The 15,908-nt window shown below is 42.4% G+C and overlaps 1 protein-coding gene across 1 annotated transcript; it reads left to right on the top strand.

Moving 5' to 3' along the window:
* The first annotated feature begins 189 nt into the window (after nucleotides 1-189).
* Nucleotides 190-15,894, top strand: ttc34 (tetratricopeptide repeat domain 34). The gene is made up of 8 exons (XM_085258466.1): nucleotides 190-496; nucleotides 2,188-3,934; nucleotides 4,101-4,323; nucleotides 4,777-4,969; nucleotides 6,561-6,727; nucleotides 13,949-14,222; nucleotides 14,397-14,611; nucleotides 14,958-15,894. The coding sequence occupies exons 2-8, from the start codon at nucleotides 2,217-2,219 to the stop codon at nucleotides 15,501-15,503; spliced, it is 3,336 nt and encodes a 1,111-aa protein (XP_085114592.1). The 5' UTR covers nucleotides 190-496; nucleotides 2,188-2,216; the 3' UTR covers nucleotides 15,504-15,894.
* The last annotated feature ends 14 nt before the right edge of the window (nucleotides 15,895-15,908 follow it).

Below are 15,908 nucleotides of genomic sequence, written 5' to 3'. Positions count from 1 at the left end.
ACGCTGTAGCTTCAACCTACACCTTTTCGATTTGTCATTTCTTCTTTTCTTTTAATCATTTCGTGTGCTATAAATGAACCGAATAAAGACAGTTAACCACCGGGAGCACCAGCTACAGCACAGTTTAGAGGCTAACTAAAGACGGATTTAGCATTTTTTTTTTAATCTCTTAAAATGTCTGTAGGAAAATGAACGGCTCTTTGGAGGTATTTCCAAATGACATATTTTCCCCCTTTCGCACCGTTTTTCGTGCTCCCAGCAGCATATCTTTAAGCGCTAACGCCGAGTTAGCGTGAAGGAGCAGGAGATTTTTATCAACAATTTTACGCAGTGTCGCCAATAAGGAAGCTGCAGGCTTCAGGGTTAATGGTTTCTATTGGCAACCGGACCCGGATTCTCAAAAACAACAGCTGGCGACGTAAACCGTCCCGTCCTGAGAAGAGACGCGACACAGCCTGGAGGAGTTTGTCGAGACAAAAAGGTTTTTGTGGTTTGTGTATGTGTGGTTTCTTATTATTATTATATAAATATATATTATGCTGTCTCAGTGCCACCTGTTACACACTTGAAAAAATTCCGCTGCAGCTTCTGTTTTGTGAGCGTTGACCTGGATAGCTATTGAATTACAAACATGGAGGACAGTTTTCTTTTGTCGGGACGTCTAATTCAAGACAATAAGTTGACGCTACCCGTGAAATAGAATTTTAAAGACATTTTTAAGTCTTGAGGGATTCAGTATACTGTTGTTGTCAAAAAAGCCGCAGTAACAAGTAGGTTAACAATGGCTCAATAAAAGCCACTGGTACAAATCCAGTCAAGTCGATTTTATTTTACCAGTTCCCTTTGCAGTAGATAAAGTCTTTCTTCTTTTGTCAATGGTAATCTTATTTTGTGTGTGCGTAAAATTTCACCAAACTAATATCAAGTCAGAACAATACAAATACATAGTTATAAATAATAGAAAACACTGTGCAAAAGTTTCAAGCCACTCCTTATGTCTTTAAATTTGGCATCCAAGTAACAAATTTAAGCAACATACTTACCTTCATACAAGACTTTTTTTTTCATTTTTCATTTTTACAGTGTTACTGAGGAATAGTTCTCCAGGCTTTCTGAAGGTCTTTCAAAGTTTTTTTCTTTTTGGATGTTGGCTACTTTTTCACACCTTTTCACTCCAGTTTTTGTACCTGATAATTTTCAGATAAATAAATTTTTTTTTTCGGTTATTTTGAACAACTTAACAATGCAATAAAAAGCATAAAAAGTCTTCTAACCCAAGAGTTGAACTAGTGTTGTGTCTACACATAACAGAAAAATTAGCAATTTTATCTTTTTTTTTACTAGCAGCCTGTCATAAAACATAATGTGTTTTTCTTTAGTTAAATATATTTTTAAAAATACCAAAAATAAAACAATTGTATTTTTGCACCAACAATTGTGATTCTCAAAGATCTATTAGTTGATAAATGTTCCATACTGAGTAATCAGTATAACTCAGTATAACAATATCTTACCTAAAATCCTGAATAATCTGTACTTATGTGAAATATCCTGAATAAAAAACTCAGGAGTCCGCACTAGTAGTAGGAGAAAAGAAGAAGTGGCAGGTCTAAAAAGAATTACAGGAGATGAACAGTATCTTAAGAAAGAAGATAAGAATTAAGAAACAGGGGGGAATCCACCATAGATTTGTCACAGGAACTGAGAGATGGATCTGGCTTTTCAGTTCATATGATATTATTCATCAAAGCTTGATCAGAAATGGCTTTTGTGTATGGGAGGCTGTCGAGGGAAACTAGGAGAAAAGGCTGAGATATTGCAAATTACACAAGAACTGGACTGAAGATCAGAAGATCAATCCAAATTTCAAATCTTTTGGTTCAAATCTTTGTCAGTATGTGCAGAAGAGGTCTAGAGAGTACAACAATGAGTCTCTACAGCATTCTGTAAAGCATGATGGAGGCTCTGTCGTGGTTTGGTGCTGTATTTCAAATAATGGTGTTGGGGATCTTGTCGAAATTGATGGAATTATGAACTCTATGTTGAAGAGTAAAGGTGCTTGTTTATGCTTGTTTTTATTACTTCTTCTTCTTTTTCTTTTTTTACATTTCAACATGTGACAGATATATTTTATCCTCATTTCCTCCGTTAACCATTAGACTACAATGTTGTAATTGCTTTCAACAGCCATGAACAATCCCGCCATTTGAGCAATCATGACTGCTTTGGTTCGACCTGGAGTCAATATTTCAGAGATATGTAAGGAAGGAGACAAGTTCCTTCGGAGCGGTGAGCTGGAGAGAGCCACCTCCTTGTACATGTCTGCCTTCAGGACTCACGCCACCTCTGCGGTGTCCCACATGAGAAAACTGGATAAGTCCGGTCTGGATTTGGTGATCGCTACTCTAGAGGGCTGGCTTGACAGTCATGTGAAGAATCAGCCTGCAGAGGGTCTTAATAAAGGTCTTGCTGCTGTTTTCCTCTCCACACTCAGTCCCAACAATCTGTTAGCCACCATTTACAAAATGGAGTCTCTTCTTCAGAGTGACACGCATGCCTGTGAGGAGATTCTTGCTCGTTGCACTGCTATGCTTGAAGGGAAGCGGAACCTTCCTCCAGAGGGTTCAACTCATGTTTTGTTAGAGATAACTCGAGCCCTCGCCTGCTTGTTATCAGAATCTCACAGGTTAAAGGGACTAAAGATTTACCTCAAAGCTTACCGGAATAGCAAGTCTGAAACTGTCACACTGGTGAAGAGCAGACAAGCGGGATACTTACCCAAAATAGTGAAGGCCTTTGCAGAACAAATCATGCTCATACATCCCACTCTGGTAGTTGACAGCAAGTGGAGAGTGGGAACAAAGGACAATGACAAGCTTGAAGAAGAAACTTCTGCTACTGTTATTGAGTTTTTGCTGTCTATTTCACCTAGTAACAAAGAAGTACAGGAACTCAATGCAGCATATTTGTTTTTGATGGGCAGGTTTATGGACAGTGCAGAGGCATACTCTTCCCTCTTGCAGTATGCTCATGGCCAGAAAATACCAGAGAGTACTATAGAAAAATTGCTCCAAGAAACTCCTGAGAGGACAGCCAGACTCTTGACAAGCCGAGCAGCTGCTTGCTTTTCAGCAGGTGGAAAGATTGCAGAGGAGTGCTCAGATTTGGGGAAAGCATTTGAGACTCACCCAGCCACTGCCCGAATTTACTTCCAAAAGCTGTTCAAAGATCAGGGAACTGGGGTGGCAGCTTGCAACCATCTCCGTCAGCAGGCGGAGAGAGGCCTGTCTGATTACAGAGATCAGGTCCTTGTCCGGGCAGATCTGCGATCTACTGAAGGAGTTGAACTTCTGGACCCTGTTATCACTCAGTTACGGACCCTGTGCCATTTAGAACCTGGTGGGGGAGACAGAGAGTTGCGGGTCCGACTGGCTGATTGTCTTCTCCTCAGAGGAGAGCACAAAGAGGCCCTCTCTATCTGCAGCCAGCTAGCTGCCGCACAAGGTCAGCAGAGCTATCAAAGCACGGTCCACGTCCTTCGCGGATATGCACGATTGCTCTCTGATGACCAGAAGGGTGCATTAGAAGACTTTCAGGCTGTGATTGAACACAATGCCCCCCACCCATCCAGCTGTGTGCGAGCACTTTGTGGCAGGGGCCTCCTGCGAATGATGGGTGGCTTAAACTACCTGACTGCTTTAGACTATGTGACAGCCAGCAGGCTGCATGCTCAGGAAACAGCATTTGCTGTGCGCTGCTTGGTACCCTGGAACTACCGTGGGCTGCTGTTTACTGTTCTGCTGGAGCAGGGACGATTCATGCTTGAAGGGTCTAGAGATCACAAACCCAAGTCCAGTTCTGGTGAAGACTCCCAACAGCACCAAAAGGAGGAACATATGCAGACCCTATCAAAGAGGGACAACCACAGATCAAGGTATGTTTGTTTTAGATATGGTTTACTGAGCAATGCTTTCTCAGAGAAAATATTTTGGCATGTCACAGCAGGAAAAGTCTACTTTATTGCATGGTATGGTCTTTGTTGTGTGTTTTCTCAGTGTGATTGTTGTCCCGTTGTGTTTTTTTTCTGCTTTGTACGTTAGGACTCCTGCTGGTGTCCATTCCCTTGCTCTGTTGCTGATGGAGCTCCAGCCCAGTGCCGATGGGCCTCAGATCTTGGCAGCAGATGCCTTGTACCAGCTTGGTCGGGTGGAGGAGGCTTACCGATTGCTGCTGTCCATCGGGCCCACCAATCCTCGGGCACCTATCTTGGCTCGCCTTGCTTTGCTGCAGCTGCACAGAGGCTTTCTTTATGACACCAATCAGGTATATAAGTTTGAGGTACCAATTTTTCATGTTTAAATGGATTCAGGATTTTTTGTTTCCTGTTTAGGAAACCTAATTTCACACTTGCTTATTTTGTAAAACATATATAAATAAAGCAGGAAGCTGAGTGAAAGCAGAGTGTAGTTCATTATTAGTAGTTTTGGGGAAACACCTTTGTTTATTTAACTAGTTTCCTTTGAATAATTTCTGGATGCACCTTCAAAGTAATTACATTCATGATATAAGGAGCTATGAGGGCTCAAATGTGAAAAAATCTTCAGCGATCAATTCACTTCTAAAATTACCTGATAAGCATCCAAATGTCTGATTTCAGTGTGCGGTAGCTACAGTTTTGTTTTGAAAAGTGTAGCTTTGAGTTTAAAAAAAATGTTAACAATGATTTTAACCACCTGTCCTGATTTACTCTTCATGTCTGTCAATTTTTTCCTGTAGCTGCTGAAAAAGCTCATCTTGTGTGGTGATACCAGCTGCTTGCGCCCCCTGTTGGCAGTGGCACAACAGAAAGACAGAGCACTGCTGCAGGGACACTCCCACTCAGCTGCAAAACGCATTTTGGACCGAGCAAGCGAGGAATGTGCTGTCAGAGAGGCTGTGGCATATCTCTCCATTGCAATTATGGCCTCTGGTGAATAGAATCTGTTTGATGAGTTGTTGATATTTGACAAAACCCAAGCTTTTTTTTAGATTTCACTTTAAAATGTCTTGCAGAACATAACACAAATTACAGATGAGGATAGAATAATTACGCCCACAATGAAAATTTCATTTTTTAAAAAGTATTTCCAGATGCCGGTAAACAGAGAGACAACTTTTTGACACAGCTTTTCCAAACATCCTATTTTTATTTTGGATGATTAGTTGATTTTTACGGAGCCCCGCAAGGGACATGGGAGAAAAAAAAATTACGATGAACTTTTGCGATGTCTTTTACTTTGGACATAGAAACGAAATTATTCACAATAACTGCCAGAGTCAAATTATTAGCCTCCATGATGCTAACAGTTAGTTGGGCATCATTTTTGTGTAGTGTGTAGTCGTTTATTATAGTTTTCAACAAGTCTGAAATCAGGGCTTTTTACAAGCCAGTCAATAACATTCACTTTGGTCTCCTGGAATTAGTTCTTCACCTGGAGTCCCATATATTTTGGGTCGTTATCATGTCAGACAAAGTGATGACCCAGACCCAGTTTTGCTGCTGATTGGTTGAGGTGTTCTTTTAAAATCTTCACAAATCCATCTTAGTTTGTGATTCCTTCCACTGTGACGAGATTCCTATTTCAAGCCGCACTGAAGCATCCCCACAGCATATTACTCCCACCGCTGTGTTTTTCTCTGGGTACAGTGTTCGTTGGGTTATACAGCAGCGTCTCTTTGGCCAAAGAGCTCTAGTTTACAGGCAGCATATTCTTTCTGCAGGGTGTCTTTAGTATATTACAGTCTTATTTGAAAGTGTCTCTTGTGCAGTGGTGGAGTTTTTTTCTTGCAGTCTATTCCTGTGCAGGGCTGCAGTGACTGTCTTTTTTGAGACTACATTTCCCAACTTGGCTAAGTCATTCACAAGTGTCTTTACATATCTCTCTCAGTAGTTTTTTTTTTCCAGAGTCATTGAAATCGTTTGCTTCCTACCTCTACCAGGCTTGTTCTGTATTGTGTGGCTCTCTTAGAATTTCTTAATGATGCTTATCACTCCAGTCCACTCCATCTCCTGCTTTATGCACATCAAGATTTTTTTTTCTCAAGCTAAACTGATTTTTGTGTTTTTGGCATGATGGTTTTTCAAGTGACAGCTCAAAGCCTTGCTGAAGTTTTTATACTGTTTGCCATTTTTACAAGCCTTGAGCATTACAATGTTAAACTACATTATATCACATCAGTGGTTTGGGCTTTGAGTTTTTAAGGGGGCTAATTATATTGACTGTGGTAATTCTTGTTTCTTTCTGAAATAATTCTGTTATTGTGTCCAAATAGAAATAATTTTAACTGAAATTTTAAATATCATTGGGAGAAATGAATGAACTGAGCATTATGTCCTCATCCGTAGGTAGATTAGCCATGCATTATTTAACCACACATCTTTTGTGGTTAAAAATAAGACCTGAAACCAACTTCTACTGTGTGTATTTGAATCTATGATTTATTTTACACAAATATTGAAACTGACACTAAAATGAGATTACACATACATATAAAAACAGTCAATTCATTGTTTTTCTCAGGTGGCGAGGCAGCTGAATCACTACTAGAAAGAGCGAGGTGCTACACTTTGCTGGGTCAGCGAAAAACAGCCATATTTGACTTCAGTGCCATTCTGAAGGAGCATCCGAAACACGTGCATGCCCTCTGTGGAAGAGGTTTCACATATCTCATGCTGAATCAACAAAAGGTTTTTTTTTTTCCTCTAGTCTTATCTATCATTGAAACTCGATACTATTGCCCTTTTTGTTCAGGTGGTTATAGCTAAGTGCTTGAGTGATATGTTGCTTGTGAAACAGCTGTAGCGTAAAACAACCTGAGATTCCTTACTATTAAGTCAAACTAAATTATTGTACAATTATTAAATAAAATGTTCTCCTCTGGGCTTTCCTGATAACAGGAATTTAAGCATTCGAATAATTTAAGCAACAATCATAGCTTTAAAACATACAGGGAGTGCAGAATTATTAGGCAAGTTGTATTTTTGAGGAATAATTTTATTATTGAACAACAACCATGTTCTCAATGAACCCAAAAAACTCATTAATATCAAAGCTGAATGTTTTTGGAAGTAGTTTTTAATTTGTTTTTAGTTTTAGCTATTTTAGGGGGATATCTGTGTGTGCAGGTGACTATTACTGTGCATAATTATTAGGCAACTTACCAAAAAACAATTTATGCTTAATGCAAAGCTGGTTATATACTTCTAATGAACTAATAATGGCATATTAAAATATTAAATGATAATGAGAAAAACATCCCCTCCTTATTCTACAATTCCCTCTGTTGACCTCTGGAGAATCCAGAGGTCACAAACAGTTGTGTCCCTCCTTGGCCTACACATTCAGTTCCACATGCATCATTGGCATCATGGACATTGGAGTAATGACTCCAGGGTCCACTGCCCTCACAGACATACTTTTGAACATTCTTCTGGCACAAGGGATGAGACAACAACAAATAACCATAATACCCACCACAACAGACAAAGAAAACATGACCGAAGCGATGACCCCCTTCCACCGTCCGAACACTGAGGTCAGCCAGCCTTCTAACGGATTACCAACACCGGAGTGATCATGCATAGTTTCAGAAAGGCTCTTTAGGCCCTCCAGAGCCTTGGTTACCGACCCATCTGGAGCAGTATTGTTTGGAATAAAGGTGCAACACTGGTCGGCAAACATAGCACACATGCCCCCCTTTTCCGCTAACAACATGTCAAGGGCCATTCTATTCTGCACTCCCATTAACGAGGTCGGACCCACCTGCTCCGCTAGCCCCTCCAATCCGTCTCTGGTCAGGTTAGAGAGCCTCAGTACATTGTAATGAACATAATTAATCCTATCTACATTCTTGTTTGGAGTCACTGGAAAGAAAGCAGAAATTATTGGAATATTTTCAAACCCGGCTGCTATTTGGTCAACAAGTTTAAATTCATTTGGAACCCCCCTGGGCACTCCAATGGAGTCGATCCAGGTGGGGGAATTCATTTACCACCCCCAAACTTAAATACATAGATTGTTTGCGATGCCAATTCCCCAATGATAAAGTTAACGCGTTTCCAGAGGGGCTAAAATCCCTCTGTAGTTTAAGCCCGTTTTCTGATCCTGATTCTAACGGTTCCCAATTTTGCCCAGTGTAACCCCTTACCTGGTCCCAATTACGGCACCAGCTGTCATACGGACGATTTCCCCTCTCATAGTGCGTACTCACTGAATAATCCCAACAGACCCACACATTGTATCCCCTCCAAGCACTGCCGACGTCCCTGCAATTAACAACATCACACAGATCAAACGTAAAGGAAGTTGTGGAGCCAATAACATAATCTAATTCTAAACCACCATATGTGCTGAGACACTCATCCTTTTTACCAGAGACCTCGCGCTTCACTCTTGCCCGCAACCTTAAATCACTATGGACCACGCGTGATGTACTTGGTGTATCAAACAACGCCGGACTGGCATGGCCTCCGTGCTCAGACTGGTTTCCCGGGTCGGTCTGCAACAAACAAATCAAAAAACAAATAGCCATGATTAGCAACATAGTTAACATCAAACTCATAATAATTTTAAACATTGTGATGGCTTTTGAGACTCTTCTTTCATCACCAGTGTCTAATTGTTGTGATGGCATGGTGGTATGTGAATGTTATGGTGTAGTAAAAAGTTCAAAGCCCTTTATCAGAGCCTCTCTCTTGTTTTAGGTGTTCAGTGTGGTACCGCTCCTTTTCGTTGGCGCGGCGATCTCCTCCTTGGCTGCTCTTCTTTCTTCGACCTTCCGGGTAGACTACCGGTCGGTCCGTTGCACAGGTGTGAGGGATTATTGTGCCGCTCAATTTCACCTGCGTCGGGTTGAGATTGATCCTTCCCCACCAAGCCCTCGTGCGCAGCTGCGCACTGCGTCCAGTGATACCAGGTGTCGCCTTTCCCCTTCAGTTGGACTGCTGTCGCCGTCCGAGCCGATACCTCATATGGACCAGTCCAGCGGGGCTCCTTCCACTTTCGTTTGATGACTCTCAGCCACACTGTTTTCGCGTCTGGGACCTCTCCTTCTCCTGTGGGCCCTTTACAAGTCGCCTGTTTCGTGAAACTGGACACTAGCGCCTTTAGCTCGTTCCAGTAGTCTGCGTGGGACCGGTTCCCCTTTTTGTCCCGTTCACCCGAGCCCACCGTCCCAGGTGCCGGAAACTGTCTCCCGGTTTGCAGCTCGTATGGTGTAAAACCTGTGGATTGATTAACAGAACATCTTATGGTCATCAACGCAACCGGCAGGGCTGCGACCCAATTTAGCCCTGTTTGCGCGCAGATTTTTGCCAATTTGTTTTTCAAATTTAGGTTCATTCTTTCTACTTTCCCCTGAGACTGAGGATGATAGACCGTTCCAAATTTATGCTGGACGCCCAACATTTTTTCTACTTTTTCCAAATCTTGATTTTTAAAATGGGTTCCATTATCTGATCTAATTCTTTTCGGGAACCCATGACGGGGAATGTAATGATTGATTAAACACTTAATGACAGTCTTAGCATCCTCCTTTTTTGTAGCCCAGGCCTCTGGCCAGCCGGTCAAAGCGTCAACACACACTAGCAAATATCTTACACCGCCCGGCCCGGAATCAATCATATCAGTGAAATCAATAAACTGGGATTTACAATTTGGAGCATAAGATAAGTTAGGAATTTGGGTTCTTTGCCACCCTGTGTCGTCCAGTGCTCGCCTGACCATTGGACCTAGATCACCTGCACCATGACCTTGGTGGACCGCCAATGTAATGTGAGGGGTTGAATTTTCTTCCACATTGTACCAAGGCAGTTGTTCATCAGTTAATTTCACAGCCGCGGCTACACCTTCTGGTCCGATGTAGATGTCATGTGTTTGCACATTCCACGTCTGACCTTCAAGATCAGATTGAAATCATTCACGATAGGTGTCGTCATTCTCTTTATCATAAAACAGGGTAACGTGGTAAGGGTCGCGCGGAGGGGAGTAAACTGCCAAGCTCATTATCCAGGGTCTCCACAGCTGAAATTGCCTCAGAACATCCTCTTTCACTAGTCTCCCCCAGTAGATATTGAGTTTTGCTCTTTCACAGTCTTGAAGCAGGTATTGAGTCTTTGAACTTGTTCCCAGGCACGGAAAATGCTGGCCCCCTGGCAGAGTCACAGATAATCCATCTGCTGAACATGTGATTGTGGCGCCCAACTTCACGCAACCACCTTGCTCCGCCCCCAGTTATAGGTGGAAGCTGTTTAACCAATGCCTCCAAATCTCTTACTTTGTATGCGCGGTACACTGGTTCATTTTTTGCACCAGCCACTAAAGGCAAATTATAATGAGTGCCCGCAGCTTTTTCTGCTTTGGTCACAGTTTTACACTGTCCCAATTTTCCCTTGCCTTTTGAACTCTTAAAAATAGGCCTCCTCTGTCCCTGCTTTTTTTTCTGCTTGTTCGCCCTGTCCTGCTCCAGCTGCAAACGATGTGAGACGTGTCTTTCCCACTGCACCGAATCTGCTACGGCAAAATCTGGGTTTTTCTGTAGATCTTCTGTGACCTGGTTTGGCAGCCCTGCCAGCACCGCTGAGCGAAACCACGCCCGATGCTCACCTTCTCTACCCGGATGGGTACCTGTTTCTAACAACCACTGATCTCTGGCTTTTTCTAAAAACTCTCTAGGTGTGTTTTGGGGGTCCCAAATTATTTTAGGTATGGCTCCTGTATTAGGGGTTGGGTACTTTTCACGGACTGCGTCAGACAAAGCACATTGCACTTCATGATAAGGCAAATCATTTGCATGGCGAGTTGTGCGAGCTATAGCCTCTACATCTGCTAGCCCACCACCGAGCATACACCGCGCAGAAATGGCGCGAAAATCGCCAATCGCAAGCTCCTCTCCTTCTGTTAGTCTGCCTAATTCAATATTTTTGAACCATAACATTTTGGGGGCTCGTCCTGTGGTATTGGGGTGGAAGTGCGAGAGGTCCCGGGTTCAAATCCCGGACGAGCCCCCAAAATGTTATGGTTCAAAAATATTGGGGATGGACACCAGAGGAAAAACCCACAATAACAACACTGGTCCGGTCGGGTTGAGTCAAACGATGATTTAATGATCACACACGTGGGAGATGGACACTGTATGCAGACAGTCTCAGATCTCATCTCAAAAAACACATCTCCATAGTTTTATGAAATCAGGGTATTAGAACGCCCCCTCATGCGTAGTGACAGGTGTAATACAATCAATGTTGACAATTTTATTTAACACAAAGAATAACATTGTCTCCTTCCCGAGGGCAGACGCTAACTGCCCCCCTTCTCCTGGAACCATCTGTACCCTGCTGAGACACAACATGGCAGCTACAAGGACTCTTTCATTTATTAAGACCATCAGTGTGTATTGCTCTAAATCAAGTATATAATATTAAATGAATATTGCTGGATCAGCTACTTCTACTTAAAACATATTAAAACATGACTAAGCACAAAATCACCAAGAATGACATCTTATAAGTGCTGTGTAAGCGCGTGCGGCCTTCCAAGCTCAAAGCCTTTGCCCTCCATAGATCAGCCAGACTCGCACTGGCTGTAGCTTTTAACCTTTAATTACCTTGAGCACAACTCTAGAATGAGCAACAAACTGCAATGTGTATGGAATGATCATGGTTACATCTGCAATGGAAAATCATGTTATTATTCTGGTACCTGTAAGAAAAGATCAAACTAAAGTTATCACCATCACTGTAATGCAAAGAATAATGTAAGATCAAAAACTTCAATTTATGCTTAATGCAAAGCTGGTTATATACTTCTAATGAACTAATAATGGCACATTAAAATATTAAATGATAATGAGAAAAACATCCCCTCCTTATTCTACAATACCCATTTCAATTATTTATTTTTACCAGTGAAACCAATATAACATCTCCACATTCACAAATATACATTTCTGACATTCAAAAACAAAACAAAAACAAATCAGCGACCAATATAGCCACCTTTCTTTGCAAGGACACTCAAAAGCCTGCCATCCATGGATTCTGTCAGTGTTTTGATCTGTTCACCATCAACATTGCGTGCAGCAGCAACCACAGCCTCCCAGACACTGTTCAGAGAGGTGTACTGTTTTCCCTCCTTGTAAATCTCACATTTGATGATGGACCACAGGTTCTCAATGGGGTTCAGATCAGGTGAACAAGGAGGCCATGTCATTAGTTTTTCTTCTTTTATACCCTTTCTTGCCAGCCACGCTGTGGAGTACTTGGACGCGTGTGATGGAGCATTGTCCTGCATGAAAATCATGTTTTTCTTGAAGGATGCAGACTTCTTCCTGTACCACTGCTTGAAGAAGGTGTCTTCCAGAAACTGGCAGTAGGACTGGGAGTTGAGCTTGACTCCATCCTCAACCCGAAAGGGCCCCACAAGCTCATCTTTGATGATACCAGCCCAAACCAGTACTCCACCTCCACCTTGCTGGCATCTGAGTTGGACTGGAGCTCTCTGCCCTTTACCAATCCAGCCACGGGCCCATCCATCTGGCCCATCAAGACTCACTCTCATTTCATCAGTCCATAAAAGCTTAGAAAAACCAGTCTTGAGATATTTCTTGGCCCAGTCTTGACGTTTCAGCTTGTGTGTCTTGTTCAGTGGTGGTCGTCTTTCAGCCTTTCTTACCTTGGCCATGTCTCTGAGTATTGCACACCTTGTGCTTTTGGGCACTCCAGTGATGTTGCAGCTCTGAAATATGGCCAAACTGGTGGCAAGTGGCATCTTGGCAGCTGCACGCTTGACTTTTCTCAGTTCATGGGCAGTTATTTTGCGCCTTGGTTTTTCCACACGCTTCTTGCGACCCTGTTGACTATTTTGAATGAAACGCTTGAATGTTCGATGATGAAGTCCAGACGCTTTTCTTTGCAAGCTCCTTTGACTACGATGACCTGGATGACTGAGAACCTTCACAGACATTTCGATGATCACGCTTCAGAAGCTTTGCAATTTTGAGACTGCTGCATCCCTCTGCAAGATATCTCAGTATTTTTGACTTTTCTGCGCCTGTCAAGTCCTTCTTTTGACCCATTTTGCCAAAGGAAAGGACGTTGCCTAATAATTATGCACACCTGATATAGGGTGTTGATGTCATTAGACCACACCCCTTCTCATTACAGAGATGCACATCACCTAATATGCTTAATTGGTAGTAGGCTTTCGAGCCTATACAGCTTGGAGTAAGACAACATGCATGAAGAGGATGATGTGGACAAAATACTCATTTGCGTAATAATTCTGCACTCCCTGTACAATTATATAATGGGATAAAGCCTCACCACATATGTTTTTTTTCTTCTGGTGGACCTGAGAAATGTCTCTTAAAAGACATTTTCAGTATTTATTTTCAGTAATTGCAGAAAATGAACCCAGGACCTGACTAAATGTAACAGTGGTAGCTAGTTTAAAGCCCTTTTGGTGTAGCCTGGAGAGCGTATATCATATTACTCTTACACCTTGCCTCCTTGATATTAAAGTGTTAATTTATCAGTCTGTGTTTAGAGAAATTGCTTCAGTTTTATAATATTGTAATAATAAAATCACTTTCGGTGAAATGCCCCACAGGGACCCTAATGTTGAATTAAGAATAAAAATTAATGCCAAGGTTTCCAAGGCTACTTTCTCTCTTCGTATCATTGAGCCTTTAACCTAATTTGAGTTTTCCCCTAAACATAAAGCGACACCTTGTGGCTTTCTGGGGAAATCTGTTTGAAAAAGGGGTGCCACAGAATTGTGATCTTTATAAATATACCAGTCTTATGCTAACACTTATTAACATGGTCTAGAAAAATTATGAAAAGTATGATATGCATGTTGGACTGCATGTTGAAATAAAGTATAACATTTGAACTCTGTTCTCCCTCTAGGAATGTACTCATGATATCCTGGCAGCACTTCAGATAAATGCTGACATAGTGACCAAAGACATTCTTTCACTCAAGGACAGGGCACAGAAGCTGGTCTGTGATTGGCTGCATCAGTTCTGTCGTACCAATCTGTCAGATATTGTGGCCACTCATGGTGTTCCCTGCCATGAAGAGCAGCTTAGAGAGGCTTTCATAATTGGTGGAGCTTTGATGAGGGCTGACTGTAGAAACCCCAGATGGCATCTGCTCTATGTGGACATCCTTTTGGCAAAAGGTGAGATTGTGGGGGAAATTTTCTGAGCCGGATCCTTGCTAGGATTGGAAATCATCTGCCTAGCAGCTTATGGCTTAGGCTGTGTGACGTTTCCAATTTGACAAAAAGCACTATTGCACCTGTCATCCCCTGTTCTCAGTAATCCATACTTCTGTTATGGTCCACCTGCTCCAGGTGAGGTCAAATCAGCAGGTGTGCATCTGTGCCAGATATTTGGCCAGGAGCCAAGAGATGCAGTGGCCCAGGCTCGGGTGGGTGTGGTGGATGCCTGGCAGAAGAAGTACTGCAGCGCAGCTCGCAGGCTCAGCAAACTGGCTGAGAAGGATTCATCCTATTTTGACTTCTTGCTGGCTCTCATCCCATTTAATCAGCGGAAATGCATGGCACAGGTAAGTGTACAGGAAACCCAGATTTAGTACCAGATGAGCAGATCTGCCAAAGTTGTTTGTTCTGGCTTTGTCAGCGTTATTTTTCATCAAAAAAAAAAATGTTTATGTCAGGATATTTCCATGATATTACAAAAACCCCATGTTATTTCTCTCTATTGAACCAATGGGTGTTATAGTTGTATGTATATATTCTATGTATGTATTTTCATTTATGGTAAAATACAGTACAAACATGTGGCGGGTCCACCATCTCACAATGACTATCTTAGATGCCTAAATTAGATGGCAAAGTCAATAATGTGAATCTGATACATATCTACTCTAAACTACATGTACACTGGGACAGGAAGCAGCTCAGGAGGCCAACAGTGTGTCATCATGTGGTCAGTGGAAGCAGGCGCTCACCCTCCTGACTGTGGCAGTACAATCAGGGGGCAGTCAGAGAATGGAGTATCTTCACCAGCGGGCTGTGTGCCTGGCACAGCTGGGCTTACATGAGCGGGCTATATCTGATCTGGACAGAGTTATACAGAAACACGATGGACCTGACTACAGCTGTTCAGACCACCCTCAAGTCCGGGTGGAGGATTTGTGCTTGCGAGGTCGCAGCCTGGTGCTCTGCTCCAAAGAAGGGCCAGCTCTGGAGGACTTCATCCGGGCCCTGGAGCTCAACAGAGAACAGGCCATCAAGTGTGTGGAGGCTGGGCTAGGAAAACTGCCTCTGGCTGAGTGCTTCCTGCGGGGGGCGCTGCAGCATTATGGGGAGCAACATCTCAGTAAGGCTTGGACCTTGATTGAATGTGGCCTCCTTTTGGACAGTGAGAACACAGAGCTCCGCAGACTGAGGGCAAAAGTCAAACGAGAAGTGGCCAATCCTTGCAACGTGAACTAGTGTTGACTGTGAACTGGACACAGAATCTCCAGTGGAGCCGCAAAAGTTCCAATCAGGTCAATGTCCTACCTCAAAATTAGAAACAAAGAAAAGAAAAACCTAATCCCAATCATTTTGTTATGCTCAGCTTCCTAAATTTCATGGGATGTTTGGTGCTTCCAGAGCACCCATTGCTACTGTTCATATTATTCCCTCAAAGTTCAGTTTAAACTTACAGGATTAACATCAGTGTCTTTACGATTACATCAAAGCAAAAATATTTATTATAAGAGGAGTAAGTGAATTAATATTTAACACCACAAACACTTATGACATAAAACATTAGCAATGTAATTAATATGATAATCACAAAAAACAATAACTATGCTATCATAATGTATAAGCAAAATCATTCAGCGTTCAATG

Source organism: Mchenga conophoros, linkage group LG20, assembly GCF_057382185.1.
Source record: "Mchenga conophoros isolate Kocher_MC1m ecotype Shallow Benthic linkage group LG20, M_conophoros_male_GT1.1, whole genome shotgun sequence".
Lineage (NCBI taxonomy): Eukaryota > Metazoa > Chordata > Actinopteri > Cichliformes > Cichlidae > Mchenga > Mchenga conophoros.
The sequence above is the reverse complement of the archived record's forward strand: the minus strand, read 5'-3'. Positions and strand labels throughout refer to the sequence as shown.

Excerpts from the sequence above, each read along its gene's own strand:
- ttc34 (XM_085258466.1), top strand. The coding sequence starts at position 2,217 with ATGACTGCTTTGGTTCGACCTGGAGTCAATATTTCAGAGATATGTAAG. Across the intron at positions 4,324-4,776 it reads TTCTTTATGACACCAATCAG|CTGCTGAAAAAGCTCATCTT; the intron begins GTATATAAGTTT and ends TTTTTCCTGTAG. Across the intron at positions 6,728-13,948 it reads TCATGCTGAATCAACAAAAG|GAATGTACTCATGATATCCT; the intron begins GTTTTTTTTTTT and ends TTCTCCCTCTAG.